This window comes from Temnothorax longispinosus, chromosome 4 (genome assembly GCF_030848805.1).
Source record: "Temnothorax longispinosus isolate EJ_2023e chromosome 4, Tlon_JGU_v1, whole genome shotgun sequence".
Taxonomy (NCBI): Eukaryota; Metazoa; Arthropoda; class Insecta; order Hymenoptera; family Formicidae; genus Temnothorax; species Temnothorax longispinosus.
Window position 1 is genome coordinate 15,048,109 of NC_092361.1, and position 14,498 is coordinate 15,062,606.

The window sequence follows — 14,498 nt, forward strand, 5'->3', positions numbered from 1 at the left end:
CGGGCCGCGGCGCGACGGGATTGGCTCGGATTTGCCAACGCGGACCAATGGCGTCCCGTCGTTGGCGCCGCGCCGCGCCAATTGCGACGTGCCACACCAACACATGGTGCGCCGGAGAGTTCTCGCGGAGAGTGTCGCGGTGGAGGGTGGTCACGCTCGGGCTTTTTGTTGATTCAAAAGGGGCTGCGATGCGCGAGCGTGTGTTCTGAATGCTGTACAGCTGAGAGCCGTTCCCCTTGAGTACGTCGTGTGCCGTCGGTAGACCTGAGCGCAAAGGTGAGCGCGCGTCAACCTGCTCCGTTAAAAACGCTTCCGATCGACGTGCGCCTCACGTCGCCGGTATTCATAACCAAGTTTTGACAGCTGAGACGACAGTACGTAGAGCCCCTCGTGCCTTCGATCCGGCGCGAGCGCGTGCACGTTAATATTCTCGAGCTCGCGCGCGAATTTTTCCCGCGGTCGCGGCATACTTCACGTCTATCTCCGTTTCCAGATGGGATTCTCGCAGAGAGGGCAGAGAGGCATGTGGATGGCGTCGCTAGCCTTGCTCATAATCGCCACTTTCGTCGACATCAGCGAAGAAATTGCCGTTATGAGCGTCGACCTTGGTAGCGAATGGATGAAGGTCGCTATCGTCTCGGTACGTAACAATCTGTCTGCAGCGAGTGCGTATCCGATCCGATGGGCTTGTCGGACTACTGGTTTTGCATTAGCGAGCTTTATCGAATGTATCCAACGCAGCTTTGTACTTTTGAAAAATTGATCGTGTCTCTTACGAAATGCTCTTTGCTCCGCAGCCAGGTGTTCCTATGGAAATAGCTTTAAATAAGGAGTCGAAGAGGAAAACACCAGTCACGATTGCGTTCAGGGATGGGGAGAGATCGTTCGGCGAGGACGCCCAAGTGATCGGAGTGAGATTCCCCCAGAACACCTTCTTCTACATTCTAGACCTTCTGGGAAAGCCTATAGACAATCCACTAGTACAACTCTACCGAAAGAGATTTCCTTATTACGACATCGTTGCCGACGAGGAGCGAAAAACCGTAGCGTTTAGATTAAACGAGAACACGACGTTCACTCCGGAGGAGTTGCTCGCGCAGATACTGCACAAAGGCAAGGAGATGGCGGAAGCTGCCGCCCATCAGAAGATCAACGAAGCTGTTATCACCGTGCCGGGATTCTTCAATCAGGCTGAGAGACGAGCCTTGATTCAAGCGGCCGAACTCGCCGGGTTGAAGGTGTTACAGCTCATAAACGATTACATGGCGGTCGCTTTAAACTACGGCGTATTCGGTAGAACTGAGATAAATGATTCCGCTCATTACATCATGTTTTACGACATGGGTGCTAGCAGCACCACTGCGACGGTCGTCAGCTATCAGAACATGAAAACGAAAGAGAGGGGTTTCCTTGAGAACAATCCTCACGTTTCCGTGCTCGGTGTGGGATACGATCGCACGCTCGGCGGATTGGAAATGCAAATCAGACTGCAGCAGTATTTGGCGCAGCAATTTGACGCTCTTAAAAAGACACCGAATTCGGTGTTCAAGAGCCCGAGAGCGATGGCGAAGCTCTTCAAGGAAGCTGGACGCGTGAAAACTGTACTTAGTGCCAACGCGGACCATTTTGCCCAGATAGAAAGTTTGATAGACGATATCGACTTCAAATTGCAAGTCACGAGAGAGAAGCTGGAAGAGATATGCGCCGATTTGTTCGAACGTGTAGCGAATCCTGTGAAGATCGCATTGGAAACTTCAGGTGATTATCTTCTTACGGATACATGATTATGATTCTTAAATGTATATTTAAATAAATACTAAACGCATACATGTTGTGATACTGTTTCAGGTTTGACAATGGATGTTATATCGCATGTGGTATTGGTAGGAGCAGGTACCCGCATGCCGAAGGTACAAGAGGCATTGTCCCAATACGTAAAGACAGAATTATCAAAAAATGTAAATACGGATGAGGCAGCTGCTTTAGGGGCTGCGTACAAGGCGGCTGATCTTGGTCAGGGTTTCAAGGTCAAGAAGTTTGTCACGAAAGACGCTTTGTTGTTCCCGATTCAAATCACTTTTGATAGAACTGTTGATAATAAAGTTAGACAGGTAAAATATTATTATATGGTATTTGACTTTTTCATATATTTTAAGCTTTCGTATTAAAAGGTTATCTATATGTTTTTTTTTCATCAATTTTTGTACAGGTGAAGAAGATGTTGTTTGGAAAAATGAATCCTTTTCCACAAAAGAAGATTATTACATTTAATAAGCATACGAATGATTTTGATTTTCATGTAAATTATGCTGAGTTGGATTATTTGCCTGCGAGTGAGGTAACGTAAGTATCTGTAGTTTTTATTTATCTGTAATACTGGGAACAAATATTATAGGGATATACTACAGGGATTGAATTTTTTTACAGTGCTATTGGTGATTTACGTATATCTACTGTGTCGTTGAGTGGCGTAGCCGAGGCTTTAGAAAAGCATGCCAAGGAAGGCGCCGAGAGTAAAGGAATCAAAGTGCACTTTAATATAGACGATAGCGGCGTACTGAACTTATTGACCGTAGAATTAGTTTCCGAAAAATCGAGTACTGTCGTTGACGAAGAAGAGGGTACTTTCTCAATACTTGGCTCAACTATTAGTAAATTCTTTGCAGGTTTGTGCCGAAGGCAGTGCAAAAAATGATACCGTTAATTTTTGTTGTGTATACAAGTTTTCAATTTCGATGATATTTGCACTATACTGGTTCTTCTTTATATCTTGTTTGTATATATTGAAGAACTGTTTTATTTTTGAAGGAAAAGCACATATGTTACTTTCGTAACAAACAAAAGCAAAGATTCTTTCATGTTACGTTTTGAAATCATTGCAAGCATTTTTATCAAGAAATACGTAGATGTTTTGAAAAGGAAAAAAAACAGCACTATCATCGAGTAGGGCTCAGATTTTGATGTTGTTGACAATTAAACTCTTGCAGTAATGAGTTTTCAAAATTTATATATTAATAGAATGATGATATACATATTGTATTAACATTAACAGATTAATGTTAATAGAACGGCTCCCGTTCTATTAATGGCGATATATTTTTGTTTACAACCATTTTATTAGACGTTACATGAGGCAAAATTTTGAAGTCTTGAATTGTGCAATCCGTTGTCAACTACATAAAACTCTAGGCTCTGATCATAAATTATCCAAATAGCACGTTAGATTGAAGTTTCAATCTTTCAGGTTCTTCTTTAGAAAAAGAAACAGCGGACAAAGCAGAGGAATCACCGAAAGAGGATATAAAACCAGTGCATGAAGAACCAGAATTTTCGGATTCGACGAAAGAAACAGACGAGAAGGAGAAGAAAAAGAGCGAGACAAAAGTGAACGAGGATAAGGCTGCAAATAAAACCGAAAAGGCGGACAAAGAGAAGAAAGCCACGATCGTTCAGATCAAGGAACCTATCAGTTCGGAAGAGATTAAACTAGGATCATTAATCTTGTCCGGTGAAAAACTCGGGGAATCTCGAGACAAGTGAGCACAGATATATTTATTCGCAACGTGAAATAATAATTAAAAAAAATAATTTCCATCTTATATATATTCTGTTTTAAATTTTATTAACGTTAATGTAAATGTCACTCTTTTTTTTTATTGCCTTTTCTCTTGGCAAGCAAATATAATTAGCATAATTATGATAAATATAATTTATACTATTTTGATAAAACTGTATCCTTACTTTTCTTTAGGATACATCGTTTGGACGTGCACGATTCGGAGAAAACGCGCCGCGAAACTGCGTTAAACAACCTCGAGTCGTACGTAATCGATGCGCAGCAGAAGTTCGACTCCGAGGAATTCTCGAACGCGGCTACCGAGAAGGAGATCGAGGAGATTCGAAAAGCATGCGCCGAAATCTCCGAATGGTTGTACGAGGACGGATTCACCGCGACCGCGGAAGTTTACGAGGAGAAATTGATGGAACTGCAAAAGTTAACTAACGACGTCTACGAGAGAGTGTTCGAATACCGAGAACGACCAGAAGTCATGAACGGAATGGTTTCGCTACTCAAAGGCAGTAGACTGTTCTTAGAGAATATGCGTAACTTGAGTCAAACGACCGAAATTATAACGAAGATTGAAGTCGAGATGTTAGAAAAATTGATCAACGAGACACAGGTAAACGATTTAATTTTAATAATATCTAAAGTGACTTCGACTGACAGTATATATACTATTATTATATATTTATTAGTATGAATATAAAGAGCGATATTTTTCTCCAGGATTATCACGATACAGTTTCGAAATATTTCGAAGATGCACTACTAAACATACAAGTAAAATACAAAGTCCGCCAGATCGCGAATAAAATGGAGTTACTTGATAGAGAAATTAAATACCTTCTGAACAAAGTAAAGATATGGAAACCGAAACAGGAGTCTGCAGCGAATCAAACGACGGATAATAAAGGTGAGCGCACGATAGAGGAAAATGAAGAACCCGCAACCGATTCCGATACTGAAAAAGACCAGGCTGCGGAAGAATATACGGAGGAGCAACGACAGGAACCGGAGACGACGGATACACAGGATCCAGTACTTCTACCGGAAAGCGAGAAAACACAATTACCTAAGGAAGAAGTTCAGGAAGAAACGCATCAAGAACTATAAGAAATAATTTATTTAAAAGTGTGATTCTTTGTTATTGATCGACGATATCCGTCGATTTAGACAATTTTTCTATAGATTACTTTCGTCAGATGCATTTAAAGTTAAAGCGGAAATTCTCTCGTGCGTTGCTGTTGAATAAGTTGTTCTGCGAATGCGAACACGAGCTGTTCCATTTGATTAATAATATGTATTTATATAATGGATATGGTTTCATCGTTCATTCATAGCAGAAAAGTTATTGCAAGAGTATAAATTCTTATCGAAGATTGTTCGCGATAATTATGTTACACAAGTGCCAAGCCAACAGCAGATCCCGACAATTGATAACGGATTATTTGATAATGGACATGCGTAAAGTTAGGCCAGTTCTGCGAGAGGGACTTATCTCTCTCGAATCTTTACAGCATGAATTTGTGACTTTACACGTAAAATGCTTTTGCTGCAAGTATATCGTATATCTTTTAATTATGTATTATCACGCTACATACGAGGTTGCAGTATAAAGCATACTATTGCTTGTAAAAACACGAATGACAAGGACATATATAAAATAATTTTGGTTCGTAAAATAATTCTTGCATATCTTTCGGGGAGTGGATCTTTTCGTGTAGTAAAACAGCCCTACGTTCTCGCAAAATGTATATCGGTAGTCTTCGAATGAATTTATCACGTTTTCCTATATGCATTGATTTGTATCATCTTTTTTATAAAGAAAGATTTACATAAATCTTTCCATTTTCTGTTATTTATAGTGATATCATATATATATAAAAAAAATATGTGACAATTCAGATATTCTAATATATATTTCTTAAAGAAGTTAGATAGAATATATATGGAATATTGGTTATTTTGTAAATATATATATATATATATAACCATTTGCACAATGTGAAATAGATAAAAGTCGGCCCCTCGAGAATCGTAAGATAAGATTGCTTTTCTGGCTTCAATATTTAGATGAGTTCTTTGAAAATCACGAACACGATATGATTATTCTACTGCCAAATAGGCGTTCGGATTCGAAAAATTTTTATCATTCCAATAAAAATAATTGTAAATTTAAATGTTATTCATATTATTTTGAATAAATAAAAAATATAAGAGAGAAAGGGAGAGAGAAACATTGGAATAAAGAAACAAAATGTATATTGTCACCATTATTTTTCTTTAAAAAAATATATATTAATGATAAAATTATTAAAAAGTTAATCTTTCCATGTGGGGAAAAAATTAACCATTGCAGTCAAACTTCCGTTATTTTTTTTATTTATAATTGGCTCTGTAAACATCTGGAAACTAAATTTCTTGTTCTCTTTCGAGAAAACTAGTAGAAATCGCTCAGCTGATTTCTACTAGCGAGGTTATGTACACAGTACCGGTTACTCGCTCCTTTTACTCGCTCTTCAAAATTTCTCTTTCTGAACGTCTTAGGTCTTAGGGATTATAACGCGTCTTCATTTATGTTAAAAGATACGTAGGTGAAGGACTAAAAAAAATTAAGAATAGAGAGGTTATCAGAAATTGCTGGTCTCAATGAATTAAAAAAAAAAAAGTGGTTTGACTGTACATTAATTATATTGTTAGCAAGTATGGCCATGCGTCAAGTTCTTAGAAAATTATGGAAAGATATTAGACCCGCAATGGTGAGAATATAATTCATATTTTAATTTCTATATATTTAATTTTAAATATAAAAACTAAAAAAAGCCTACAATTGCAGTACACATCGGGTATGTTGTTTGCACATTGCAACTCACCCGACAAGCCTAGTGAAAACGACAAGTTAAAACTGGCACCACCAGATGTAAATAAGCTCACTCATGAGTATATGATAAAACAATCTGCGTTGGATACTGCTAACAGCGTAACTCAGACATTAACTGTTACTTACACGGCTATAGTAGATCTGAGCGTTGAATACAGGTAATTAAAAATAATAACATAGATCTACGAAGATAAAGGTGTGTCTCCGTTTATCGTGACAATTTTGCAGAACATTGTTGAACGAGCTCATTTCCCTTCTCGAAGAAACTATAATTCACAATGTAAGTGACGCGCACGCGGATCTGATTGTGGAGTTACGGAACGAAATGCAAGAGAGGAAGGAGAAGATTACGGTAATAAGGAATTGCTTAAGAAACGAGATAATCCTGCCTGACGTAATATCAAATATTACTCAAACATTAAATATTGCAGTCTAAAATTCTAAATAATTAATCAAAATTAAAATTCTCTTATGACACAAAGTATAGATTGTATACATATCTTGCACCATAAAAATATAATTATATAAGTCAAAACGCAAATCTCTTTTAGCGCTTAACTACGTACATGGATTACGTGCACAAAATGGCAGTAGCTAGCGCAGAGCTATGTTACATGTGCGAGATGGATAGTTTGACTGGCACGCTTCAACAGAGGATAGAGGATGCGTTAGACAGGGTAAAGACGGAAATTAACTGCAATGCAGAATTGGAACGAGCATACCGGCTTATACAGGAACAGTCCATCAAAAGTAGTAAAGAAACAACTGAGAAGCAATGAACTTTTATAGGGAATGTTCTAATATTATAGAGATCGAGATTGAAATATGCTCAGAGCAGGTTTTATTTTTTCTATGAAAAAAAAATTAAAAATAATTTGTTTCGTTATGGTATCTACATATATTAATAAATGATTTTCCTCCGCATCTACCAGTATATTATTACATCACTTAACAGTTAACATTAATCTTATTCAATTATTTCATTTTTTTCTTATTTTTTATTCAAAGCGACAACCTATATTGGCTATATTAAAGGTGTTTGATACACTAGGACTATTTTAGTCTTAAGTATTTCTCTTATTATCTAGAATTCATAACAACCTCATCATAAAAATATGATTAGAATAAAGCATGCCTCACTATTCTGTTCAGTCTAATCATGATAATTCAAGAATTATCACAATTTTTGCACTGTATTCATATTATTTTCAAGTTTGCTTTAATAAGATCGGTAAGGTGTAATATAAATATGTTCGATATAAGTGTCGAATATATCAATTATTAACGGAGCAGGATTTATACCTTTTCATTTTTCACGCAAACCTGTTCGTATCACAAAAAAAACTAAGTCTTCAAAATATAAAGACATATATATATACACACACAATATATTCGTATAATATTCAACACACAGCACGCACGTAAAATATATTACTTAAATAAACATAATAGGGAGAGAGTATTTACAGACTTGTGAGAACGGTGCCGCTTCAAACGTCTAAATGTATCGAGACAATGTGCCGACCGGGCACCATCACCAAGCCTAAAACTCTCGCTTCCGTGTGCTCCATGGACAGGTACTCGGTGCACGAGCCCAAAATAACGTTGGCGTCACGATCCGTGCAGAGAAACGCTCCTCTCAAGACCCTTCCGTCGGTCATCTCGATACGCAGATGTCGATTCAGCCAGCTCCTCAGCTTCTGTTTGGCTGGCGATTCCTCAGAGACTGCCTGCTGTAGAATAGAAGCACGATTATAATTCTCACGTATTCTCAGGTATAGTGAACATTTCTAGGAAAACTTTGTTCTTTAAAAGCTTTATTAAAGCTTTCTCCAGCGATTCCGTGTAATTATCTTGTAGCCTACAAAATTACCGGACGAGTTGTTTTTAATGCAGAATATTAAAAAAAATTCTTGCATCTATACAAGTGCAATCTATGTAATTTATTGTAATTGTTTAAATAACGAAATATGAATGAGAATAATATATGATAATAGCAATTCGGTAAGACCGTGCTCCAAAGACGTACATAACCTGTGCGCGCGATAAAAATCGATAAAAATTTAAACTTGTGGTCGTGAGAAGGACGCACAGATCTCGCAAAGTAACAGTTGTGGCGAAAAATTGGAAAGATCAGATGAAGGCGAAAGAAATGTAGAATTACCTCCTCATTCCCGTGCTCGTTGTTCACGACGTTGCTCAAATTGTGCACCGTCTCCTTCATACTCGCGCTCATCGCACTCCCGTTTACCCTCGTTTACGGGCAGGATGGACTTCTCACTTCTCAGATGAAAACACCTCGACACCGTACCGCGATTTGCTGGGTCGCGATCACACGTACGATTCAAATTTGTTTTGATCTCGCTGATCTATAACCCGACGGATGACGGACCTGCAATTTTGTTCCTTGCGGCCGCACCATATTGAAGTTTCTGCACTTAAAACGAGACAGACGTATATAATTTGACGTCGGAGAGAGGAAGAGAGAAAGCGAAAGGACGTGCGAAATGTTCAATCGACGAGGAACGGAACAACTGTTCCTTGCGGTTGCACCATCTTATTACACTTTATGCATTTTCTGCACTTGAAATGAAATGGACATGTAATTAGATGTTGGAGAGAAAAGGAAGCAAATAGGAACTCTACACTCTACACAAAGAGCAGAATTCAAACAAAATTCACTTTAAGGTTAGGTTAGGTTAGGATAGCCTGGCAGTTGCGCGGTTGCCACGGTTCCCCGTGATTGTGGCGGAGGGTGAGCGGGTTGACGTTTATTTGACAGAGTGCAGCGAGCAAGAATCTCGTCGTGCCGCCGGTCATTCAGCCGTGTCAACATGCTGACGTCTCTACGACGAGCTTGCGGGCTCCTCGTGAGTAAATCACTCGCTGAAAGTTTACCGATGTCGCACTCATTGCAGTTTGCTTCACCGCTATAACCTCAAACACCTTACATAATCTTGTATTTTCAATTGAAACTGATCGGCTTTGTAAAACACTTCTCGAACGCAAGTCAATTACTTGATATTTTTACGAAAGGAGCATGTGTATTTTATTTTATGTGAAATACTTGACATCTTTACGAGAAAATATCCCTATCTTATTCGATCCAAAACAATGCAAGCGTTATTTAGGAAGGACACCTTATTTTTGACTATTATTTTATCTATCTTTACTTCTATTGATTCTAAATTAAGCTTGTGAGAGTCAGAATGAATAAATAAGATGTAAGATAAAAGTTTATAGGCGTGTATGATTTTTTCTCTCTGTAAAGTTTGCATATTCACCATCTGGCACTTGACCTATTATTTGATCTATCACTTGACACGTATTTAAGATCAATTATTTCCTCAACAGGCTTCAAGAAACATTAGGGGAGTGCAAACAACAGCAAATCGCACGTCGGACCAGCTGTTTGTTGTACGTAATAATAATAAATAGCAATAATAATAATAATAATAAATAATAACAGGATATTGTACATGGTATTTAAATTTCAGCACAGAGACAGCGAGCATGACAATCCTAATATACCGTTCGAGTTCAACGAGGCGAATAAGAAGCGGATCGAAGCTCTGCTTGCGATTTATCCCGAAGGACACAAGCGCGGTGCCATGATACCTCTGTTGGATCTGGCGCAGCGGCAGCACGGCTGGCTGCCCATCTCCGCCATGCACAAAGTCGCCGAGATACTGGACGTGCCGCGCATGAGAGTGTACGAGGTAGCCACGTTCTACACGATGTTCAATCGCAGGCCCATGGGCAAGTATCACATACAGATTTGCACCTGCACTCCGTGCTGGCTGAGGGACTCCGACTCGATAGTCAACGCTGTGACGAAGGCCGCGAATTGCGAGCTCGGCGGCAGCTCCGCGGACAAGCTGTTCACCGTCTCGGAAGTGGAGTGTCTGGGCGCTTGCGCCAATGCGCCGATGTTCCAAGTGAACGACGATTATTATGTACGTATATACCTGTCCTTTTAGGAACAACAGCCTCGAGTGAAAACGACGCTGTACTTATCATTCCTTTTTTCTTTTGCAGGAGGATTTGACCCCGGAAACTGCAACGGCTATAATAAATGCTTTCAAGAAGGGCGAGAGACCGTCGCCGGGCCCACAGAATTCTCCGAGATTCGCGGCTGACCCCGCCGGTGGACTTACGTCGTTAACGTCTCCGCCACCGGGTCCCGGATTTGGAGTTAGGTCGGACTTGTAAAATATATGGTTTTTGATAGGGCTGTAGTGTACGTTAACGAATGTAAAAAGATTATTAATAAATACATGTCAAAGTAGCAAATTGTTTCGTTGACACGTCTTCACACATTTATGATTTTATATTTGTTTTATGTATGAAATAATTTTAATGTATCTAATAAATCTCCGAATTTGAAATATATATTACTTTTCCTTTGAATATAGCTGTGTTCTAAATATAGGGTATTAAATCAAACGATTAGAAATTATAAATTTAGCCATTAAAGGAAGCATCTCTACTTTTATGATTATTGTAAACTCAAAGAATTTTATAAAATATAAAATTTTATAAAATGGAATATATCATATGTTTATGAAAATATTTAATCTAATACCGTATAAGAATCATTATATTTATTAACATTAAATTGAGTATAATAACATTTATATTTTTGCATCGTATTTAAACATTCGCGTTTAAACGAATTGTGTGTACGTATAATTTTAAAAACTTGATTGTAAATTCCTTTTTATCTACGTTAGAATGAGAGCAAAGCCGTGATCAGTTTATCAGTTGGCCGACAGGTGCACGAGGGTGAGACGCGCGCGCTTCGAATAAATCCGTAATTAATGTAATTACACTCGTGTTAATTATTCCTGACGCTGAACACATGTGCCTGATCGAGCGATGGATGAGCCTGTTGCAACGACTGAGAAATCGAAAAAAATAGAAGCTATAAACAAAGAAACGGTCCATCACATCTGCTCCGGCCAGGTAAGGTTAAGTGTGTAATTAATAAAAGGCATAATTTGTTTATAAAGCAATGTCTCTTTAGACTTTTTATTAAAAAAATAGAAAGATCTGAGATCACATGTGCGAATGTTTCATTAGGTGGTGCTCGATCTTGCGATCGCAGTCAAAGAATTAGTGGAGAACAGTTTGGACAGCGGTGCTACAGTGATCGACGTCAAGCTTACTGATTACGGTAAAACGTGCATTAGCGTCAGTGACAATGGTAGCGGCGTTTTGGAACGGGACTTCGAAGGTTTAGGTAGGCTTGTAAATCAAAATAATTATTAGCAATTTAGAATGTTTGAAAAATTGTGTTACAAAAGAATGGAAACTACTCTGGTGGAACAATATCTCATAATTTTTTATATTATTAATCGAAATTTCTATTAAGACTTTCTGAGAATGCTCAAAATTTTTCAGATTTTTTTTAGGAATTGTGAAGTATCTGAAAAATTTTATGTATATTTTTAGAATTTTTTATAAGTCTTAATTCTTAGAAAATTTCTGAGAAATTTTTTCACCAGGGTACATTTAATTTAGAGCCAGTCTTCCATTAAGAGGATTAAGGAAAATTTTTAATGCGGTCACTTTTCTTCTATTAATCAGGCTTGAAACACCACACCTCAAAGCTTCGGGAATTCACAGACTTAACTGAAGTAAATACATTTGGCTTCCGTGGCGAAGCGTTGAGTTCGTTGTGTGCTCTGTCCGAGCTGAGTATCATCACGAGGCACGCATCCAACGAGCATGGCTTTAAATTGGAATTCGACCGGAACGGCGTGCTCACGAAGAGAGAACCGTGCGCCAGAGAACAGGGTACCACGGTACACGCGAGGAACATATTTAAAAATCTGCCCGTGAGAGCGAAGGAGTTTCAGAAGAATCTGAAGAAGGAGTACGCTCGCGTTATCCAGGTCCTGTACAGTTACTGCTTGGTCTCCACCAATATCAAGATTACGTGTTCCAATTTGGTAGCGGGTAAATCGCCCAATCTTATCGTGGCCACGAGAAACACCGACGACGTGCTGGACAATGTAAATTCCGTGTTTGGCAAGAAGTCTCTGGACGGGATCGTTAAACTCGAATTACAACCACCGGACGAAACAGTATTGCAAGAATACAATTTGTCCAATGACATTACTGTAGATTTTGATTGGGAGTGTTACGTGAGCACTTGCGATCACACAATCGGACGTTCCTCGCCCGATCGACAATTTTTTTATGTAAACGGTCGGCCGTGTGATTTAACGAAGATCAGTAAACTGATCAACAGCGTGTATCACAAGTACAACAATAAGCAGTATCCGTTTGTCTTCTTTAATATCAAATTAGATCGACAGTGCGCTGATGTTAATGTCACTCCTGACAAAAGGACAATATTCGTTACGCAAGAACGACTCATATTAGCGACACTGAAATACAGTTTGACAACAAAATGGGACAAACTGCAAGGGAATTTTTCAGTTAAAACTTTAACGGAATTAAATTTTGGCTTGAAAAGAACAATCTCGCCTAATCACACGCATCCGCCGGCTAAAAGATTACAAGTATCACCTTCGGTATCGCATACTGTGAAAGAGAGTAATATTCAGACTAATATCAGATCAATGAAAAAGCCTGTAGATGTAGAAATGATGATAAGTACAGTAACGATAAAAGAAAAATTAAATGAAAAAAAGAGTATTGCTGGAGCAGCTGTCAGTACAGCTAAAAGAATAAAATATAGAGTACAAATGGAAGCTAATCAACGTGAGGCTGAACAAGAACTGCAGAGAGAATTGACAAAAGATTCATTCGGCAAGGTTGGTAAAGTATATTGTATATTTTTTACTACATTTAATTATTTTATTATATACGATTATTAAATATAATTTACTATGTGATATATTAATGCCGGGACATTATGTATATTTATGTTTTGAACTTAGAAATCTTTTATAGATGGAGATAATAGGTCAGTTTAATCTTGGTTTCATAATAGCCCGCTTGGAGAATGATCTATTTATCATCGACCAACATGCCACCGACGAAAAATTTCGCTTCGAGAAGCTCAGTAACGAAACGAAGCTGAAAACTCAAAAGCTTATTGTACCGAAGTCGCTAAATTTCTCTGCGCTGAACGAAACAATACTCATAGAACATCAGCAAACATTTGAAGATAATGGGTTTACCTTTAATATCAATGAACAAGGTATATATACGTGTTCAATTTTCAGAATTTTTCATAACTGTTATTTCATAATAATTCTATGATGCTATTGATTAAGCTATAGAAATATTATCTAGTAAAATGATGAAATATATTAAATTGCTATAATTTTCTATACCGTATAACTTTTTTAGCCGAGCCTGGCAAGAAAATAGAATTGACAGGAATGCCTGTCAGTGGTCATTGGCAGTTTGGTCAAGAGGATATTGAGGAATTGGTATTTCTTATCAGAGAAGCAGGCAATGAACACAAAGATAAGCACATATATCGTCCGAGCCGTGTTAGGCAAATGTTAGCGTCCAGAGCATGTCGCAGCGCGGTCATGATCGGCACAGCGTTAAACACAAGTGAGATGCAGAAGCTGGTAACACAAATGGCACAAATGCAGAATCCATGGAACTGTCCACATGGGAGGCCCACCATAAGGCACCTATTATCCTTATTACTAATGAACAAATGATCTGTGATGTTTTGACAAACGTATTTCATAAAGACAATAGAAATTTGCGTGTAGTTGGTTTGATTATTAGATGACGACTCGATATCTCCTTCCACGTTTACATCGCTCTCCTAGCTGCCGTTTCCTTCAGATTCTTTATAAATTTTTTCTATCTTAAGGCTAGTGCAAGTAAAAAGTTTTAGTCGTAAGGCCGTAAGAATATACAGTTTTCCATACGTTGGTACATAATTTCTACTAATTGTTCTGTATAAAGAGTATCCGAAATGTCCTGTGATGATCACGGATATACTTTTTTGAAAATTTCGAATTACGAAACTCAAATCTTGAGAGAAGCAATGACAGCGATGTTGGTGACTTTGTTGATACATTAGATGAATTTATTTTCTGTAAGAGCGAAGACATC

At 38.3% G+C, this 14,498-nt stretch overlaps 5 protein-coding genes across 7 annotated transcripts; 4 read left to right on the forward strand and 1 right to left on the reverse strand.

Annotated features, from left to right (window-relative positions):
- The first annotated feature begins 110 nt into the window (after window positions 1–110).
- Grp170 (Grp170 co-chaperone) lies at window positions 111–5,824 on the forward strand. Of its 3 annotated transcripts, none has more exons than XM_071777012.1 (9): window positions 111–374; window positions 494–640; window positions 798–1,758; window positions 1,849–2,111; window positions 2,210–2,343; window positions 2,428–2,666; window positions 3,245–3,536; window positions 3,752–4,181; window positions 4,289–5,824. In XM_071777012.1, the coding sequence occupies exons 2-9, from the start codon at window positions 494–496 to the stop codon at window positions 4,673–4,675; spliced, it is 2,853 nt and encodes a 950-aa protein (XP_071633113.1). In that variant the 5' UTR covers window positions 111–374; the 3' UTR covers window positions 4,676–5,824. The 3 variants fall into 3 exon arrangements, with proteins under 3 accessions (XP_071633113.1, XP_071633112.1, XP_071633114.1); XM_071777011.1 differs by having other exon boundaries at window positions 112–276; XM_071777013.1 differs by having other exon boundaries at window positions 112–276; window positions 2,428–2,621.
- A 26-nt stretch (window positions 5,825–5,850) lies between these two features.
- Window positions 5,851–7,367, forward strand: LOC139812303 (uncharacterized). Its single transcript, XM_071777017.1, has 4 exons — window positions 5,851–6,321; window positions 6,399–6,601; window positions 6,672–6,795; window positions 6,995–7,367. The coding sequence occupies exons 1-4, from the start codon at window positions 6,268–6,270 to the stop codon at window positions 7,220–7,222; spliced, it is 609 nt and encodes a 202-aa protein (XP_071633118.1). The 5' UTR covers window positions 5,851–6,267; the 3' UTR covers window positions 7,223–7,367.
- Window positions 7,268–8,933, reverse strand: Sbat (LSMD1 domain-containing protein Sbat). Its single transcript, XM_071777019.1, has 2 exons — window positions 8,608–8,933; window positions 7,268–8,176 (listed from the first exon to the last, which is right to left on the reverse strand). The coding sequence occupies exons 1-2, from the start codon at window positions 8,677–8,679 to the stop codon at window positions 7,934–7,936; spliced, it is 315 nt and encodes a 104-aa protein (XP_071633120.1). The 5' UTR covers window positions 8,680–8,933; the 3' UTR covers window positions 7,268–7,933.
- A 213-nt stretch (window positions 8,934–9,146) lies between these two features.
- Nd-24 (NADH dehydrogenase ubiquinone) lies at window positions 9,147–10,736 on the forward strand. Its single transcript, XM_071777015.1, has 4 exons — window positions 9,147–9,313; window positions 9,798–9,860; window positions 9,941–10,399; window positions 10,482–10,736. Exons 1-4 carry the CDS (start codon window positions 9,278–9,280, stop codon window positions 10,653–10,655), a joined length of 732 nt encoding a protein of 243 aa, XP_071633116.1. The 5' UTR covers window positions 9,147–9,277; the 3' UTR covers window positions 10,656–10,736.
- A 472-nt stretch (window positions 10,737–11,208) lies between these two features.
- Window positions 11,209–14,148, forward strand: Pms2 (mismatch repair endonuclease PMS2). Its single transcript, XM_071775283.1, has 5 exons — window positions 11,209–11,408; window positions 11,526–11,685; window positions 12,033–13,228; window positions 13,368–13,617; window positions 13,770–14,148. Exons 1-5 carry the CDS (start codon window positions 11,322–11,324, stop codon window positions 14,093–14,095), a joined length of 2,019 nt encoding a protein of 672 aa, XP_071631384.1. The 5' UTR covers window positions 11,209–11,321; the 3' UTR covers window positions 14,096–14,148.
- Window positions 14,149–14,498: the final 350 nt, after the last annotated feature.

Bases quoted from the DNA above. Each gene is read 5' to 3' on its own strand.
- Sbat (XM_071777019.1), bottom strand. From the start codon at position 8,679: ATGAGCGCGAGTATGAAGGAGACGGTGCACAATTTGAGCAACGTCGTG. The intron at 8,177-8,607 runs GTAATTCTACAT...TCTATTCTACAG, and splicing joins ACGAGCACGGGAATGAGGAG to CAGGCAGTCTCTGAGGAATC.
- Pms2 (XM_071775283.1), top strand. From the start codon at position 11,322: ATGGATGAGCCTGTTGCAACGACTGAGAAATCGAAAAAAATAGAAGCT. The intron at 11,409-11,525 runs GTAAGGTTAAGT...ATGTTTCATTAG, and splicing joins ATCACATCTGCTCCGGCCAG to GTGGTGCTCGATCTTGCGAT. The intron at 11,686-12,032 runs GTAGGCTTGTAA...TCTATTAATCAG, and splicing joins ACGGGACTTCGAAGGTTTAG to GCTTGAAACACCACACCTCA.
- Nd-24 (XM_071777015.1), top strand. From the start codon at position 9,278: ATGCTGACGTCTCTACGACGAGCTTGCGGGCTCCTC. The intron at 9,861-9,940 runs GTACGTAATAAT...TTTAAATTTCAG, and splicing joins CGTCGGACCAGCTGTTTGTT to CACAGAGACAGCGAGCATGA. The intron at 10,400-10,481 runs GTACGTATATAC...TTTCTTTTGCAG, and splicing joins AAGTGAACGACGATTATTAT to GAGGATTTGACCCCGGAAAC.
- Grp170 (XM_071777012.1), top strand. From the start codon at position 494: ATGGGATTCTCGCAGAGAGGGCAGAGAGGCATGTGGATGGCGTCGCTA. The intron at 2,344-2,427 runs GTAAGTATCTGT...ATTTTTTTACAG, and splicing joins TTGCCTGCGAGTGAGGTAAC to TGCTATTGGTGATTTACGTA. The intron at 3,537-3,751 runs GTGAGCACAGAT...ACTTTTCTTTAG, and splicing joins CTCGGGGAATCTCGAGACAA to GATACATCGTTTGGACGTGC.
- LOC139812303 (XM_071777017.1), top strand. From the start codon at position 6,268: ATGGCCATGCGTCAAGTTCTTAGAAAATTATGGAAAGATATTAGACCC. The intron at 6,322-6,398 runs GTGAGAATATAA...CTACAATTGCAG, and splicing joins AAGATATTAGACCCGCAATG to TACACATCGGGTATGTTGTT. The intron at 6,796-6,994 runs GTAATAAGGAAT...AATCTCTTTTAG, and splicing joins AGAGGAAGGAGAAGATTACG to CGCTTAACTACGTACATGGA.